The sequence below is a fragment of the Scylla paramamosain genome, chromosome 7, assembly GCF_035594125.1.
Source record: "Scylla paramamosain isolate STU-SP2022 chromosome 7, ASM3559412v1, whole genome shotgun sequence".
In the NCBI taxonomy this organism is placed as follows: domain Eukaryota; kingdom Metazoa; phylum Arthropoda; class Malacostraca; order Decapoda; family Portunidae; genus Scylla; species Scylla paramamosain.
In genome coordinates this window covers 30,410,616-30,428,115 of record NC_087157.1, presented here as the reverse complement: position 1 = coordinate 30,428,115, position 17,500 = coordinate 30,410,616, and the positions used below count along the sequence as shown (strand labels likewise).

The 17,500-nt window shown below is 42.9% G+C and overlaps 2 protein-coding genes across 2 annotated transcripts in view; one reads left to right on the top strand and one right to left on the bottom strand.

Annotated features, from left to right (window-relative positions):
* Positions 1 to 17,500, bottom strand: part of LOC135102342 (diuretic hormone receptor-like) — a 131,120-nt gene that overhangs the window by 20,330 nt on the left and 93,290 nt on the right. The window contains 5 exon segments of the mRNA XM_064007437.1: positions 1 to 21; positions 5,971 to 6,138; positions 6,753 to 6,914; positions 8,732 to 8,793; positions 14,637 to 14,717. The exon segment at positions 1 to 21 is cut by the window's left edge and continues 143 nt beyond it. Of these exon segments, the coding sequence (XP_063863507.1) occupies positions 1 to 21; positions 5,971 to 6,138; positions 6,753 to 6,914; positions 8,732 to 8,793; positions 14,637 to 14,717 (494 nt within the window).
* The window catches only part of LOC135102343 (uncharacterized), a 175,912-nt gene that overhangs the window by 121,063 nt on the left and 37,349 nt on the right, over positions 1 to 17,500 (top strand). The window contains exon 6 of the transcript XR_010269622.1: positions 12,700 to 12,810. The gene's annotated coding sequence lies outside the window, so the exon portion shown is untranslated. The remainder of the gene's footprint in view (positions 1 to 12,699; positions 12,811 to 17,500) is intronic.

Below are 17,500 nucleotides of genomic sequence, written 5' to 3'. Positions count from 1 at the left end.
GAATAACGCCACCCAGAAGCCCTGAGGAAGATGCAGCGAGTGTAGGGAGTGTTGGGATCTTGGATTTGGCGTTAGCGGGAGTGGTGGTGGTGGTGGTGATGGTGATGGTGATGGTCGTTGTAATAGTACTAATAGTATTAGATACTACTACTACTACTACTACTACTACTACTACTACTACTACTACTACTACTACTACTACTACTACTACTACTACTACTGCTACTACTACTACTACTACTACTACTACTACTACTACTACTACTACTACTGATAAAAACAATAGCAGCAGCATCAGTTATGGTCTTAATGATGATGGTAAAGATGATAATGTCATAATTGTCCTAGTAGTAGTAGTAGTAGTTTTTTTTTTTTTTTTTTTTTTTTTTATGTAGGAAGGATACTGGCCAAGGGCAACAAAAATCTAATAAAAAAAATGCCCACTGAAATGCCAGTCCCTAAAAGGGTCAAAGCAGTGGTCAAAAATTGGTGGATAAGTGTCTTGAAACCTCCCTCTTGAAGGAATTCAAGTCATAGGAAGGTGGAAATACAGAAGCAGGCAAGGAGTTCCAGAGTTTACCAGAGAAAGGGATGAATGATTGAGAATACTGGTTAACTCTTGCGTTAGAGAGGTGGACAGAATAGGAGTGAGAGAAAGAAGAAAGTCTTGTGCAGCGAGGCCGCGGAAGGAGGGGAGGCATGCAGTTAGCAAGATCAGAAGAGCAGTTAGCATGAAAATAGCGGTAGAAGACAGCTAGAGATGCAACATTGCGGCGGTGAGAGAGAGGCTGAAGACAGTCAGTTAGAGGAGAGGAGTTGATGAGACGAAAAGCTTTTTGATTCCACCCTGTCTAGAACAGCAGTATGAGGGAACCCCCAGACATGTGAAGCATACTCCATACATGGACGGATAAGGCCCTTGTACAGAGTTAGCAGCTGCGGGGGTGAGAAAAACTGGCGGAGACGTCTCAGAACACCTAACTTCATGGAAGCTGTTTTAGCTAGAGATGAGATGTGAAGTTTCCAGTTCAGATTATAAGTAAAGGACAGACCGAGGATGTTCAGTGTAGAAGAGGGGGATAGTTGAGTGTCATTGAAGAAGAGGGGATAGTTGTCTGGAAGATTGTGTCGAGTTGATAGATGGAGGAATTGAGTTTTTGAGGCATTGAACAATACCAAGTTTGCTCTGCCCCAATCAGAAATTTTAGAAAGATCAGAAGTCAGGCGTTCTGTGGCTTCCCTGCGTGATATGTTTACCTCCTGAAGGGTTGGACGTCTATGAAAAGACGTGGAAAAGTGCAGGGTGGTATCATCAGCATAGGAGTGGATAGGACAAGAAGTTTGTTTTAGAAGATCATTAATGAATAATAAGAAGAGAGTGGGTGACAGGACAGAACCCTGAGGAACACCACTGTTAATAGATTTAGGAGAAGAACAGTGACCGTCTACCACAGCAGCAATAGAACGGTCAGAAAGGAAACTTGAGATGAAGTTACAGAGAGAAGGATAGAAACCGTAGGAGGGTAGTTTGGAAATCAAAGCTTTGTGCCAGACTCTATCAAAGGCTTTTGATATGTCCAAGGCAACAGCAAAAGTTTCACCAAAGTCTCTAAAAGAGGATGACCAAGACTCAGTAAGGAAAGCCAGAAGATCACCAGTCGAGCGGCCTTGACGGAACCCATACTGGCGATCAGATAGAAGGTTGTGAAGTGATAGATGTTTAAGAATCTTCCTGTTGAGGATAGATTCAAAAACTTTAGATAAGCAGGAAATTAAAGCAATAGGGACGGTAGTTTGAGGGATTAGAGCGGTCACCCTTTTTAGGAACAGGTTGAATGTAGGCAAACTTCCAGCAAGAAGGAAAGGTAGATGTTGACAGACAGAGCTGAAAGAGTTTGACTAGGCAAGGTGCAAGCACGGAGGCACAGTTTCGGAGAACAATAGGAGGGACCCCATCAGGTCCATAAGCCTTCTGAGGGTTTAGGCCAGCGAGGGCATGGAAAACATCATTACGAAGAATTTTAATACGAGGCATGAAGTAGTCAGAGGGTGGAGGAGAGGGAGGAACAAGCCCAGAATCGTCCAAGGTAGAGTTTTTAGCAAAGGTTTGAGCAAAGAGTTCAGCTTTAGAAATAGATGTGATAGCAGTGGTGCCATCTGGTTGAAGTAGAGGAGGGAAAGAAGAAGAAGCAAAGTTATTGGAGATATTTTTGGCTAGATGCCAGAAATCACGAGGGGAGTTAGATCTTGAAAGGTTTTGACATTTTCTGTTAATGAAGGAGTTTTTGGCTAGTTGGAGAACAGACTTGGCATGGTTCCGGGCAGAAATATAAAGTGCATGAGATTCTGGTGAAGGAAGGCTTAAGTACCTTTTGTGGGCCACCTCTCTATCATGTATAGCACGAGAACAAGCTGTGTTAAACCAAGGTTTAGAAGGTTTAGGACGAGAAAAGAGTGAGGAATGTACGCCTCCATGCCAGACACTAACACCTCTGTTATGCGCTCAGCACACAAAGACGGGTCTCTGACACGGAAGCAGTAGTCATTCCAAGGAAAATCAGCAAATACCGCCTCAGGTCCCCCCAACTAGCAGAGGCAAAACGCCAGAGGCACCTTCGCTTAGGGGGATCCTGAGGAGGGATTGGAGTGATAGGACAAGATAAAGATATGAGATTGTGATCGGAGGAGCCCAACGGAGAAGAAAGGGTGACAGCATAAGCAGAAGGATTAGAGGTCAGGAAAAGGTCAAGAATGTTGGGCGTATCTCCAAGACGGTCAGGAATACGAGTAGGGTGTTGCACCAATTGCTCTAGGTCATGGAGGATAGCAAAGTTGTAGGCTAGTTCACCAGGATGGTCAGTGAAGGGAGAGGAAAGCCAAAGCTGGTGGTGAACATTGAAGTCTCCAAGAATGGAGATCTCTGCAAAAGGGAAGAGGGTCAGAATGTGCTCCACTTTGGAAGTTAAGTAGTCAAAGAATTTCTTATAGTCAGAGGAGTTAGGAGAGAGGTATACAGCACAGATAAATTTAGTATGAGAATGACTCTGTAGTCGTAGCCAGATGGTGGAAAACTCGGAAGATTCAAGAGCGTGGGCACGAGAGCAGGTTAAGTCATTGCGCACATAAACGCAGCATCCAGCTTTGGATCGAAAATGAGGATAGAGAAAGTAGGAGGGAACAGAAAAGGGGCTACTGTCAGTTGCCTCAGACACCTGAGTTTCAGTGAGGAAAAGAAGATGAGGTTTAGAAGAGGAGAGGTGGTGTTCTACAGATTGAAAATTAGATCTTAGACCGCGAATGTTGCAGAAGTTAATGAAGAAAAAGTTGAGGGGGGTGTCAAGACACTTAGGGTCGTCGACGGAAAGGCAGTCCGACCTGGGGACATTTATGGTCCCCTCCCCAGATGGGGACTCCGAGGCTGGTGTAGGAGTCGCCATGATTTTAAAATTTTTGGAGTGAAGGGTGTGTGTGTTATTAGGTGCTTGTAGTTTTGTGTGGAGGAAGAGAGTTGTCTTTAGAGGGCAGGCTGTGACTACCCCTTGTGTTGTGAGACACAAAGGGAAACGTTCAGTGAGGTCACAGCTGGGTTTAATGATAAGTTCACAGCACCCCCTGAACAGTGCTTTAGACCTCACTGGGAGTAATTATCGTTTCGGCAGGTGTCTACTGCCTCCTCCAGTGAGTAGTAGTAGTAGTAGTAGTAGTAGAAGTGGTGGTGGTAGTGGTGGCAGTAGTAGTAATAGTAGTAGTAGTAGTAGTAGTAGAAGTATTAATAATTGTTATTGTGTAGTAATTCCAGAGTCATTTCATGCAAAGCAAACGCAGTGTCGTGTGGCAGTGACGGGCTGGCGCGGTGTGACTAATGGCAGCAGCACTGCAGTTTGGAATTGGTCCCGTGGTGGTTAAAATTGCAGCATTATGCGCCATTATAACTTTGAGGCCTCGAGAGTGGCGGGAGGGGACGGGATGGGGGCAGGGGTGGCATGGTGATGTGGCATGAGGTGGCGGTGGAGGAAAGGGTACTCGAGAAATTAATGGCTTTCAAATAGATGTCTGAAAAAAAAAAAAAGGTATAGGAAAAATATTTCTTTTCATAAATTTTGAACCAGGACAAATAGCAGTTGAATAATGATATATACTTTATGGTTATCGAATAATCTCATGAAATGCCTAAACTGATAATTTAGGTCCGGTTTCGACGTCTCACCTTAGCTGTTTTTAGAAGGGTCTTATTGAGGTTACTGGGGAATTGATGGGTATTTGTGGCGACAGTTTAACGAGGATTCTGCATTTTGTGAACACAGTCAATCATACCGCAGGCTAATGAATTAATCTTTTATGAGAGAACAAAACGTGGAAGAAAAAGGTCTTCTTATCCTTAACCATATAACATTTTCTTATGCTGTTTTTTTATGTTGATTTGTTCCTGCATTGGGGCGGTAGAGGTGACATCTCGTACTGTGATAGAAGGTAGTGGATGGGAGAGAAAGCGAAAGATCGTGCTTTATATTGCAAGATTGGTGATGGGAGAGGGAATATGCAGCACGGTGTCTGTTCTTAGAAGAGGATGGTTACACACCGCAACAGCGAAGTCACAGGGCGTCTATGAGGGGAGAGGGTGATGTACCATGATGAGGAAGGTGATTAGCGTGGCAGGATTGTTAGTCGAGGGTGGGAGGGGAGCTAGGGATGGTTAGTCATTGGTTAATCGTGTGGGAAAATGGTTATAAAATAGATTAGAAGTACAAAGGAAGAACAAATTTTAGTAACCCTTTTGCTCCTTGCTGGGGTGTTTGTGAGGCTAGGCTATCTTGCATACAGTGAGGAGGGGAGGTTATCCAAGGGGAAGGAGGAGGTTAGTAATGGTAATGATGATGATGATGATGATGATGACGAGGAAGAGAAAGAGGATGACGAAGAAAAAGAAGTAAGGACAAAATGATTGCCGATAGAGAGATGGTTTGTAGTATTGTGCGCTGTGCCAAACACACACACACACACACACACACACACACACACACACACACACACACACACACACACACACACACACACACACACACACACACACACACACACACACACACACACTTTTACTCTATCGACAGCCGGACTCAGCATTGGATTTTTAATTGGGGCGTGCTGAAAATCGGGTGTGGCGAGGCGGGGATGGAGCAGCGAGCAAGGAAAAAAAAAAAAAAAAACGGAAGGGGTGAAAGGAAGTGAACATGGTGACCTTTGTGACCTTTCCGGGGCGTGACTTCAGGTAAGGTCAAGGAAGGGAGTCGAGGGGCGAGATGGGGAGTGGCGATAAGAAGGGAAGGGAAGGGTTAAAGATGGGCTTTGGAGGATTTAGGATTAACGTCAGATTAGCTTTTGTGTTGCGGGCTTAGAGAGAGAGAGAGAGAGAGAGAGAGAGAGAGAGAGAGAGAGAGAGAGAGAGAGAGAGAGAGAGAGAGAGTTGCTCAGATAGAGGTTATTAGTAAGAGCTAGACATGAAATGGATTTTTTTGTTAATTTATTCGCTTGTTTTAACGGTGACATATTTCACGGTGTTCAGTAAAGGATGAAATAATGTAAAGGCTTGTGTATGATGTGCAGTGCGTGAGTGAGCGAGCGTTGAGAGTGGATGAATGAACAGTTAGAGAGAGACTGAACGATTGTTTAGTGTATGAAGGAGTGTGAGTGAATAAGTAAATGCAATGCTTTGTAACTGAATGAATTAATGAGATGCTTTTAATGAGTGACTCAACTGGGGAGTTAGATATTAGTAAGTGAATGAGTAAGTGTGATATAGAGTGATTGTGACTTGATGAGAGTGAGCTGGATAGTTTATGAGTGAAGGAGTGAGCGAGCAGAGGTAGGCGGGGTGTATGAATGAAAGAGTGACTTAAGAGTGAATTCTATGCTTTATGAATGAATAAGTGAAGCGAATAGATGAATAAGTGAGAAGCATATCCCAGTACTTACCTGCGTGGAGAGAAGGACGGCCCGCACGTGCTCCAGCTCCTGCGGCAGGGCGATGAGCAGCATGTAGGTGAGGCCCAGCAGCGGAATGAGCACCAGCAGCGCCTTGGTGGCCTTGCGGGACCTCTGTGTCTCCACCGTGTTGGCTGACCGCAGCTTGGTGATGAGGACCTGGCGGGGAGGGACGGCGGCGTGCTGGTGAGCGTGTGGGAGGAGTGGAAGGGGTGTGTGGTGGGGAGTGTGACAGGTGAGGGGACAAGGTGAGTGTGGAGTAGGTGTGGTGTAGTGTGGTGTGGTGGTTGTCGGGGGAAGAAGTGTATGTTTCGTATAATATGTCCACACTTTCTATGTGTCGCTTTTGTCACCTATTCTCGTTTTTCTTTTTTTTGTTTTTATTTTCTGCGTGTGTGGGGAGGGTTCTCCTTTTATATTTGTCTATTGTATTTTTTACCGTCTATCTCCCCATCTTTTTGGTTACGTTTTTTATTTTTTCCGTTTGTCAGTCTCTCTTTTAGTCTGTCTGTCTGTCTGTCTGTCTGTCTGTCTGTCTGTCTGTCTGTCTATCTGTCAGTCGGAATCGGCACAGACGAGGTACTTTGAACTAAAATTGGGATGAATAATCTTTACTGCACCTGTTGAAAGCGTGTTGTAATGGGATGTGCTGCTGCTGTCACACACACACACACACACACACACACACACACACACACACACACACACACACACACACACACACACACACACACACACACACACACACACACACACACACACCGGGCACTCACCCACATGATGCGTGCCAGGAAGAGCAGGTTGAGGGAGAGCACCACGAGAATGGGAACCTTGTGTAACCAGTCGAAGTGGCTCGCGGGCATCAATGGGCACGTCCTGATGAGGCCCTCAAGCTCCTGCCCCGCCACCGCTACCGCCTCCAGCTCCGTCCCCTCCTGCCGATGCCGTGGCGTGAGAGACTGGAGAATGCTAATCTCAAGGGAAGGAAAAAAGGGACTCGGGGCAAGGGAGGAAAAAAGGGAGACTCTACAAGGGGGAAAAACGAGATCTGGGCAAGACAAGGGAGGAAAAAAAGGGGACTCTACACGGGAGAAAAGAACGAAGACTGGACATGGGAGGAAAAGAGGACTCTACAAGGAAGGAAAAAACGAAGAGGAAAAAAGGAGGGATCTGCAAGGGAGGAAAAGAAGGAGGGATGAACAAGGAAAGAAAAGAACGAAGACTTGAGAATGGAAAAAAAAAAGGGTACTCAACAAGGGAGGAAAAGAAGGGAAACTCAGGCCAAGGGAGGGAAAAAAAAAAGGTGGGACTACGGACTGAAATGAGGCGGCGAAAGGGTAGTTTAGGAAGTTAGCAGCAGTGTGGAAGTGAAAGACAGGCACGTGCTGGATACAGGATTGCGTTACGTGAGTTGGTGAATGGAGTGAAGGTTGGTGACATCAGGTGGTGTTGTGAAGGTTGATAAATGAAAGGAAGGGACTTTTAAAGATATACGAGAGAATAATTTTGATATTATCTATGAGGTGTGTGTGTGTGTGTGTGTGTGTGTGTGTGTGTGTGTGTGTGTGTGTGTGTGTGTGTGTGTGTAAGAGGAAAGGACAGTGCATGCAACAGAATAATAACTGATAAACGATTTAATACCATATGAAAAGTATGTATGTATGTATGTATGTACCAGAAAAAATGAGATTCGTGAGGTGAAATTTAAGAGCATTCCAGGAGGCAATGTACGTACACCCCCTTCATGATTGAATTAGAAGCCCACCTGCACTAGTATGCGGGGCAGATGGTCAGGGATAGGGGCAGTGAGTGGGCGGGCAACAACTCCACCTGCCAGCCTGTGATAGAGGGCGGCGAGGCAGCAAGTTGAGAGGAGGGGAGAGACAGAAAAATAAGGAAGTGAAAAGACAATAACAGGAAGTACAGGAGGGGGTGTTGCAATGGAGGGATTTTGCGAAGTATTGGGGTGAATTTTGATACAGAGAGAAAGAGAGAGAGATGCAATTTTTATATTCAACACGGAAAGAAAAAAAAAGAATATATATAGAAGAAAGGAGAGAAAGAAGGAAAAGAGAAGGAATACAATTTACTGGGAGATAAGTCGAGCAGGAAACAGGATACAAGATTAGAAGACTGAGGAAGACACGAAGTCTAGAGTGGGGCAATGTACGAGTGAGCGAATGAGTGAGTGAAGGAGAGAGTGGAGGAGAAAGAGTTGGGAAGAGAATTCGACAAGAAGAGAAGATGGATTGGGTAGGGAAGATGAAAAGGCAGCACTGAAGGAGGCAGGGATGGAAGGGGAGAGGGTGGAGGTGGAGAACGTGGGAGGAAGGTATAGTGGAAGAGAAAGAGTGATTGGCAGAGGGGTAAGAGAGAGTGATGGAGTGAAGGAGGGAAACTTGCGGAGGATAAAAATAGGGGACAGAAAATTGAATTCCGCCATTTTACTTCCAAGATACGAAGAAGAAACGCAGTGATAGGCAGGCAGGCAGGCAGACACACAGACGTGAACGATATTACAGGAAAGACAGAAATAAAAAAAATTGCTTTCACGACACACCAATAATAAAAATGAATAAATAAATAAATAAACGGAGGGAGAAGAAAGGAAACATCAGTAAACATAATATTTCTGGTCAGTTTCACATACAAGATGAAAAATGAGACGAGGGATGGAGAGAGAGAGAGAGAGAGAGAGAGAGAGAGAGAGAGAGAGAGAGAGAGAGAGAGAGAGATCAGCATTTATACTCACATGGCTGACGGCAAGCTGGGACTTAAGTATGACCCAGAGCGCCATTATGGGAACCGGAACACCTGAAGGAAGGCGAGAACGTTAGTGTATGTGTGTGTGTGTGTGTGTGTGTGTGTGTGTGTGTGTGTGTGTGTGTGTGTGTGTGTGTGTGTGTGTGTGTGTGTGTGTGTGTCCGTCCGTCCGTCCGTCCGTCCGTCCGTCCGTCCGTCCATGAATTTTAGTGTATATGATCTTACGTAAGCCCGCACTGTCCCGTCTCTGTATAGCATTTTTTTTTTCTTCTTTTTAATGCAGTTTGAGTTAATGGATGCTCTTTGCTCGCTCCGCTTCCCCCGCCTGCAGGCCATCTCAGGCGTGAGTGCTTGCTTATGTTCGCCAGGCGGAATTTGTTTAGATTTTCGAAACACCTAGCCTTTGTTGTTGTTGTTGTTGTTGTTGTTGTTGTTGTTGTTGTTGTCGTCGTCGTCGACTTGTTGTTGTTGTGGTTGTTGTTGTTATCATTATCATAATCATCATTGTCATTATTTTTCTATATTTATTAAACTACTTATTTGTGACTGTGTTTGTCTGTGTTTGCATCAAAAAAGGATATTTAAAGCCAACAAAGGAAGGTGATTTGGCCAAATAAAAAGAAGATAAATAAATAAAAAAATAAACTAATGAAACTTTTTGTTCCTGACGTGTCGTGGTGCTCATCTTCCAGAGGCGTGTAGCTCTTGGGAAGGCGGAATAACAGTGAGATAGTTTGTCCCGAAGTTTAGCACACCACAGAACGAAGAGCTGAATACACTGGCTATTTTTTTGCTTCAGGCCCATGGTCTTATAGCGTTTTATTCTCGTAAAGAATGTTTTAAAAAACTGCAGAGATGGATATTCAGATTCTCATGGGGTGCTTGTCCTATTGATAGTGCAGAATCCCTTGTCAAAGCATCAAGGATCATACAAATGCCCTAGGAGCTTACAAGAACATCCCTGCAGTGTGAGCTTAGCTGTCCAGATAAAGCGCTAAAACATTTGAGGATACAGACCTTGGTAGCAAGAGAAAAGGAAGAACGAGAGGTAGGATAGGCAGTCTAGGGCAGTGAGGCGAAGGATGGAGGGGAGACTCACAGTTAGGGACCATCACAAGAGCAATAAGCATAAAAGTAACTGTAAAAGATAACGAGGTTGTGAGACAGTGAAGGCAGTTGGTCCGAGAAAGGAAGTTGACGAGACGAGTGTCCTTCGACTGACCCTCGGTGTAGAAGTATTGCGTCTGTGAGCTCCCGAGTTGTGCTTCTTCCGTGGCAGGGCATAGAACCGGCGGTGGGAAGAGGAACAAGAAATGATGGATTCAGGATACGCAAGATTACTTTACGGAAGCTTATTGTGAAAGATTTACGTAAAATGCGGAAAATTCAAAGTTCAGATTTTTAGGAAAAGACAAACGTGTAGAGGTGTTGGATGTTGAAGAGGGTTTATTTAGCTTAGGGGTTACTAAATGATTAAATAATTTATGAATAGTTTTGTATGAGATTCAATGTGAACTGTTTCAAGAGGGAAGCATCAGGACGCTGCAGAAACTAAACTGCCACTTTTCATTTACATACTTTTCCTGAATTTTATTTATTTATTTATTTATTTTATTTATTTATTTATTTTTTTTTTTTTTGGCGGGGGGAACAGCATCGTGAATGAGCTTTTTTTTTTTTTTATTACTTTACTCAGTTTGTATCATTGACCGGACTCCTGAAAACCTAGAGTATTGGCTTGTAAGGCTGAGTAGACTACTAGATCCTTCTTTACTGTTTCAGAAACGATAGAGATCAGACGGTAGTGTGTCTTAATGCAGTAACTTTTGAAATTTGATTACTCTTAATGCAGTAGTCTTTAAAATTTGATTACTGGTCAAGGAGTGGAACGTTGTGTGTGTGTGTGTGTGTGTGTGTGTGTGTGTGTGTGTGTGTGTGTGTGTGTGTGTGTGTGTGTGTGTGTGGGAGGGAGTGGGCGTTGTTGTTTACCATCCGAGAGAGAGAGAGAGAGAGAGAGAGAGAGAGAGAGAGAGAGAGAGAGAGAGAGAGAGAGAGAGAGAGAGAGAGAGAGAGAGCGCTCAAGCCATCATGTAGCAGTATTAGAAGTGCGTGTTTTCCCTCCAAGCCAAGGTCTCTGGTCTTGACGCTCACAGGGACAGGCGATGTGGCAGTGTGCACAGCAATTATTTATTCATAATTTGTCGAACGACTTAAACATTTTGAATCATACCTTAGTAGAATCTTCTTAACCATTTATGATTTCACTTCTGGAATGTATACTGTGATAGAAGATGAAGTGGATGACAGGACTATGAATTACTGGAGAGTTAAGGAAACACGAAAGTTTGTTGAGTTGCGGTTCTCGAGCTGTTTGTTTGGGTTGATTTTTCCATGAATGTAACTTTCCAGCAAAACTAACGCTTATGATTAACTTCCCACTTATTGAATCCCTCCAAGAAAACGACGCAGTGAGCATGACTCCACTGCGTCAATTGTAAGGCCAGCAGTCACAAGTTGGAGGTGTCATTTTCAAAGGCACCAGTGACGGAAAGAATGATAAAGAAGTTCAAAGCTTATGTTGCCATAGTTTTATTTTGGTTATGTGAAATTGGCCTCGGTTACTGTAATGAAGTAATAAGTCTGATAGTGTCGTCAGCAGCCAAATGATTGAGTAAAGTTTGATTGATTTAAGAAATATGATTTAAGAAATATCTTTTAACTACTTAATCATCTTAGAGTTTATGAAGTTATTAAGTGACGTTACATTTGGTTTATAAGTACTGTACATTTAATGATTTAATCTACTGGGAGTTCATTCGATTGTTAAATAATGTAAGGTTTAGCTTTGAAATGCTCTCAACTCTTTTATCTTCAGTGAGTTTGAGGTAATTGAGTGATATTTGGTATAGTCTAAAAGCAATCCTAATACTTCACATAGCAGAAAGTTTGGTTAGGTTACAAGTTTCGTGGGTTTTAGGACCAAAATACCCTCATTACCACTGTGTTTGTTGACTCGAAGGTTATTACGCTAGATTTTAGATTCGAAGTGGCCTCGATGGCAGCATTAACTTCCTGACTTCTCAACAGATGCACTGTCTTAAATCTTTCTTTACAAACAGTGGATCTTTTACATTGCCACACTCGCACTACGGTGAGGACAATCATTTAAACACTTATTGTAGAACCTCTTATTTTTTCTGTCACCAGAGGAGCATAAAATTTACCTCCTCTTTTCTTCTGTAATATTCTAGCAGTGCTCTGAATGTTTGTAAAGAACCACCGTACCAGGGAATGAGTTGATTGGAACTATTGGAACTCGTGCCTCGTAAATAGCTAACAAAGAAGCGTCTCCTGTGGCAGCAGTTGTGTATTTCTGTACGCTAATGTCCAAGGGAAGCAGCACTCAGGACTTAATGAAGAGGGTAATGTGCGCCGTCACGAGTATTTGTGTGGCTGGCTCTGGGAAATGGTTCTTGCTGGCGCTGCTAGTTGAGGAGGAGGAGGAGGAGGAGGAGGAGGAGGAGGAGGAGGAGGAGGAGGAGGAGGAGTTAACAGCGAAATCTTGTAGTTGATAACCTTCATTCGCTACGGATCTATTGTTAGCATGGGCCGTGACACACACACACACATATACGGATGAGTACTAATTCCTTCATTTATCTCCGGAGAGTTAGTTATCACCACTGAATAGTAATGATGTCTATCGCCGAATAATCGAAAAATAGTAATAAATTTCCTGCTTGTGAATATCAGCGTGAAGTATTCATATGTGTGCACGCATTTCCTTTTATCTGGGGGACTGATTCTCTCTCTCTCTCTCTCTCTCTCTCTCTCTCTCTCTCTCTCTCTCTCTCTCTCTCTCTCTCTCTCTCTCTCTCTCTCTCTCTCTCTCTCTCTCAGTGCTTCAAATGTCACATCACTTATTTTTGTTTCAGTGTTTGTTTCCTACATTTACAGAAGTGCAGTGTGTCAGTCTCCGCAGTGGCAAACTCCAAAGTCTGCTAAACCCCGCCCCGCCAAGTGTCACTGAGGAAGATGTGGGTGAAGGAGGCATCCGTGTTCCTAAAGGTGGGAGAAATTTAATTCTTTCCTTAATTTCACACATGCGAGATGCTGGCTAAGAGCTGGGAAGGTTAATTTCACACATGCAAGAGGCTGGCTAAGGTCTGGGAAGTAGGTCAGTAAATGGGTGAACTCGCTTAATAGCCTCTCAGAAAAAAGAAAAAAAAAGGTTTGTAATGAGAAAATTCTAATTGGAGAGCCCGTTTGTTTGCTGAGGCGCCTTGATACACTGCTCTTAAAATCAAGGGTATCGGTCCCGGGTAGGTAGCAAAGCAGGAAAGGCAGAATGTTCTATAATCTTACGAGTGAAAAGAATGAAAGAGGGAAGATCCTTGTTGATTCATGCAGGGATAATGTGACAGAAAAGGGATGAGGGTGAAGAGCCGTAGAAAGTAACGTGGAGGGTCGCCACTTTTGGATTCCAGAAGATGTAATTAACAAGTTAAGAAAAACAGTAAGCATGAAAATAACGTCGCAGTAATTACAGCGATGCAGTGTGGCGCGAGAATCAAGACAATTAAAGGAGGGGAGTTGATGAGACGGGAAGATTTTTACTGGATAATTAAATACAGTTGTGTGAACAGAGCTTTCTCCTCACACCGGTTTGGCGTATACTCTAGCGGGTGAAACTATGTTCCCAGCCAGCACCTGACAGAGAGAGAGAGAGAGAGAGAGAGAGAGAGAGAGAGAGAGAGAGAGAGAGAGAGAGAGAGAGAGAGAGAGAGAGAGAGTCGAAATGTAAATATTAAGTAGAGTGAAAGCCAGAGTGTTTGGTGGACAGCTGAGTGTTATTTGAGGAGCTGGGGGAGAGTCGTTTGGGAAGTGAGGTGTAGTAGAGAGGCGAGGGAATTGAGTTCTTGAGGCATTAAAGGCCTGCTCTGCTTATCCAGAAAGTATAGAAAGAAGTTCAATTGTTGATTTGTGGTGTTTATTTATTTATTTATTTATTTATTTATTTATTTATTATTATTATTATTATTATTATTATTATTATTATTATTATTATTATTATTATTATTATTATTATTATTATTATTATTAGCAGTAGTAGTAGTAGTAGCAGTAGTAGTAGTAGTAGCAGTAGTAGTAGTAGTAGTAGTAGTAGTAGTCACATAATTCCCTTTAAGATTGTCTGACATATTGAAAATTAAAGGTCGAGTCATCATTAGCCCGAGTGGATCCAGGACCTCTGCTGTACTGTAGTGTATCGTGCCAAGTGAACATGTTGAGTTAAATATGTCTCTCACTTCACTCTACTCCTCTAATATATATATATATATATATATATATATATATATATATATATATATATATATATATATATATATATATATATATATATATATAAATAAATAAATAAATAACCAGATAATTAAAGACGGAAAAGTTTAGAAATGGACTGATATAACAAACAGGCGAAAGCGATGGATGTGTTGGGGGAATTAATTACTGCGACAAAGCAAGCATACACTGTCTGATCAGAGGTAAATAAATGTGTGTGTGTGTGTGTGTGTGTGTGTGTGTGTGTGTGTGTGTGTGTGTGTGTGTGTGTGTGTGTGTGTGTTAATTACTTGTGAGCTAAACGTATACCATTTGACTGATGAAGTTTCCATTACTCCTCAGACAAAAAAAAAAAAAAAAAAAAAGACAAGGACTAGAAATCCTACACTTGGAATCATAACAACACTGAACACACACACACACACACACACACACACACACACACACACACACACACACACACACACACACACACACACACACACACACACACACACACACACACACACACACACACACACACATCAGGAACAAGACAAGGAAAGACTCACCCCATCCTATGAGCGTGTAGACTCTCAATTTGATGTTTTCAACCGAGAACGTTTTGACCACCAGCATGTAGAGGTAGAAACCTGCCGGGGGATGGAGAGGGGAGGTGGGGGAATGGGAGGATGAGGATGAGAATGAGGAGAGGAGGTGGGAAAGGACAAAAAATGAGAGTTTTGGTTAGTGTGATTAGTGGTGCTCTCTCTCTCTCTCTCTCTCTCTCTCTCTCTCTCTCTCTCTCTCTCTCTCTCTCTCTCTCTCTCTCTCTCTCTCTCTCTCTCTCTCTCTCTCTCTCTCTCTCTCTCTCTCTCTCTCTACCCTTCATCCTTGCATCTCCCAGTCCTTTAGTCTTGCTTCCACTCCAGTACGTCCTCAACCGCAGCGTGTAAGGTCCCCCTAATGTCAGAGGTGCCTTGGGTAACGCAGCGGCATGACGAAAGAACGGAGCGAGATGTTCGGGTGCAAAATATCGGATGTAATCGTCAAGAGGCTGGAAATGGACGTGAGAAAATGGTGGAGAAACGTAAAGAACATATACTAATACAGTCTTGTTGGGTAAAGTGCGGGGCGCGTTAAAAGCAAGGCATTTCTTTTTCTTTGTGTCCACTCGTAGGGTGAAGATGAGATGGTGGAGGTGGACTAACTGCTGGAGTGGTGCAAGAGGAGGCGGAGGAGGAAGAGGAGACAGGAGAAGAAAGGTAAAGAAAAAGATAAAAGATATTGAAGACCATAAGGAAGAGGAAGTGGAAAAATGGAAAGAAAAGAAGAATGGACCAGGGAGACGAGGAGAAGGAGGAGGAGGAGGAGGAGGAGGAGGACGCGTAAAAAGGGGAAGAGGAGATGTAATTAGTGGTAGTGGACGAAGCAAAAACACAAACAAGAAAATAAGAAATAACGATAAGATTGGAGGAGAGGGAGGAGTAGGAGGAGGAGGCGGCGAGTCAGCATAATTAGATTACAAATCATCGTTTCGTCTGTTGAATATTTTAATGAATTAACTTGTTGACGCCGATCTGAGGTAGGAAAAGTTGATTTCGTTTTACAGTGTCTTCCTTTCTTGGGTCGTTCATGTTAGGGATCGCCACAGACGGTCACTCTCCTCTACGTGAATGTGTGCGCCTTCTGTTACACCACCATCCACAAGTCTTCCCTCAGTGCGCCCATAAACCTTTGCCCTCCTCTCTTTCTCTCTCCATTTCCAGCATTCTCCACCCCACTTCCAGATTTCTCCTCTGCACATGAATTAACCACCCGAGTCTGTCCTCTCTTGCTTTGTCTTCCAAGATGACATGCTTACGATGCCCCTATTAATATGCTCATCTTTAATTTTTCCTGTCTTGTTACTCAAAAATGAAAAAAAAAAAAGTATAGATCTTCAGTTCTTCTTGCCTTGCACTCTGCCTCCTGTCCAATCTGTGATATCGTTGTCATATTATACAACACATCTGGCCTCGCTGTCTTGTTACACACCTTACCCTGTCCCTTAATTAACTCTTTCTGTGCGATATGCAACAGTATGGAGTCTTATAAGCATCTACAAGACAGAAGGGGAATAAAAAAAAAATAGATTTTGCAATTTATAGCCAGTGCAATGTTTGGAGGTGGCTGCAGAAGAAGAAAATATGTCTCAGAATGGTTAGTGATAAGTGAAAGATGTGCCAGATAGCAGTGAAAGGGTTAAGTAATGATTTGCTCTAAACACAAATTACTTAACACCGGACGAGACTCAGCTGTGTTGCGAGGAAGTGGTAGTGTTTCCTTCCTATGTGTTTCAAGACTTGATATTCCTTGTTTGCTTTTGTTTTTGTATATCATTATCATCATCATGTTCTTGTTCTTGTTCTTGTTTTCTTTGTTTTTGTTTTTGTTGTTCTTGTTCTCTTCCTCCTCCTTTTTCTTCTAGTCCAATCAGGCAGTGAGTGAGTGGGTGAGTCAGTCAGCGAGTCCACTCATTCAATCAGTCTTTATTTGGGGTAAGCGTGCAAGGTGTAAGATTAAATTTATGGATTTGGGTGATAGTCTAAAATGTTTTATGATGTTCTCATAAAACACAGAAAAGGCTGCATGTTGATCCCTGCTCAACACTGAACAAACCGCCTGTAATTGATCTGTATTTTCACGTTTTTTTTTTTTTTTTTTACTTTGTTGTTGCGATGTGTATTAGCAAAAATACCAGATACACAGACGTTTCCTTCACGCTCCGTAGAGTTTTGCTTTGTACTGCGCAACAGTTCGTTTTTCTGTACATTTACACGTCAGAAAATTACCGTGGGTACGTGTGAAAATATTTATTTTTATAGGAATCCCTGCGCGAAACTACGCATACATTTATTGAATTAACATGCAATTACTTTGTCGCTACAAATGTGACGAACGTAATTTTATTCTAGACACTTTTTTTGCCGCCGTAATGCATTCGGATAAGTAATACTAGAATTAATGAAATTTTTTACGTGCCAAATTAAGGAGTTGGGCAGAGGCGTGATGTTTCAGAATTATTTAACTTTCTTTTTCTGTTTTAATGATATTGAGTTATTTCTTATGGCTTCACCCTTCCACTGCTATGGTCGCCCTGTGTTAATATTGACAGCACCGGAAGTAATTGTTTCAGTGACGCTTAGAAAAAGAGAAGAGGAAGTTAATTTAGTCTTTTCTTATCCTCTCGCACCACCAAGCAATAGGCGGGGCAAGACATTCATGAGCGGGGAAACAGCACCTGTGAGATGTGCACGAGTGTGTTCCTGTGTGAGGGCCGCTCGTGTTGTTGTTGCTGTTGTTGTTGTTGTTGTTCTTTTTCTTCTTGATGTCTCTGTCGTCATCGTCTTATCATCATCATCATCATCATCATCATCATCATCATCATCATCAT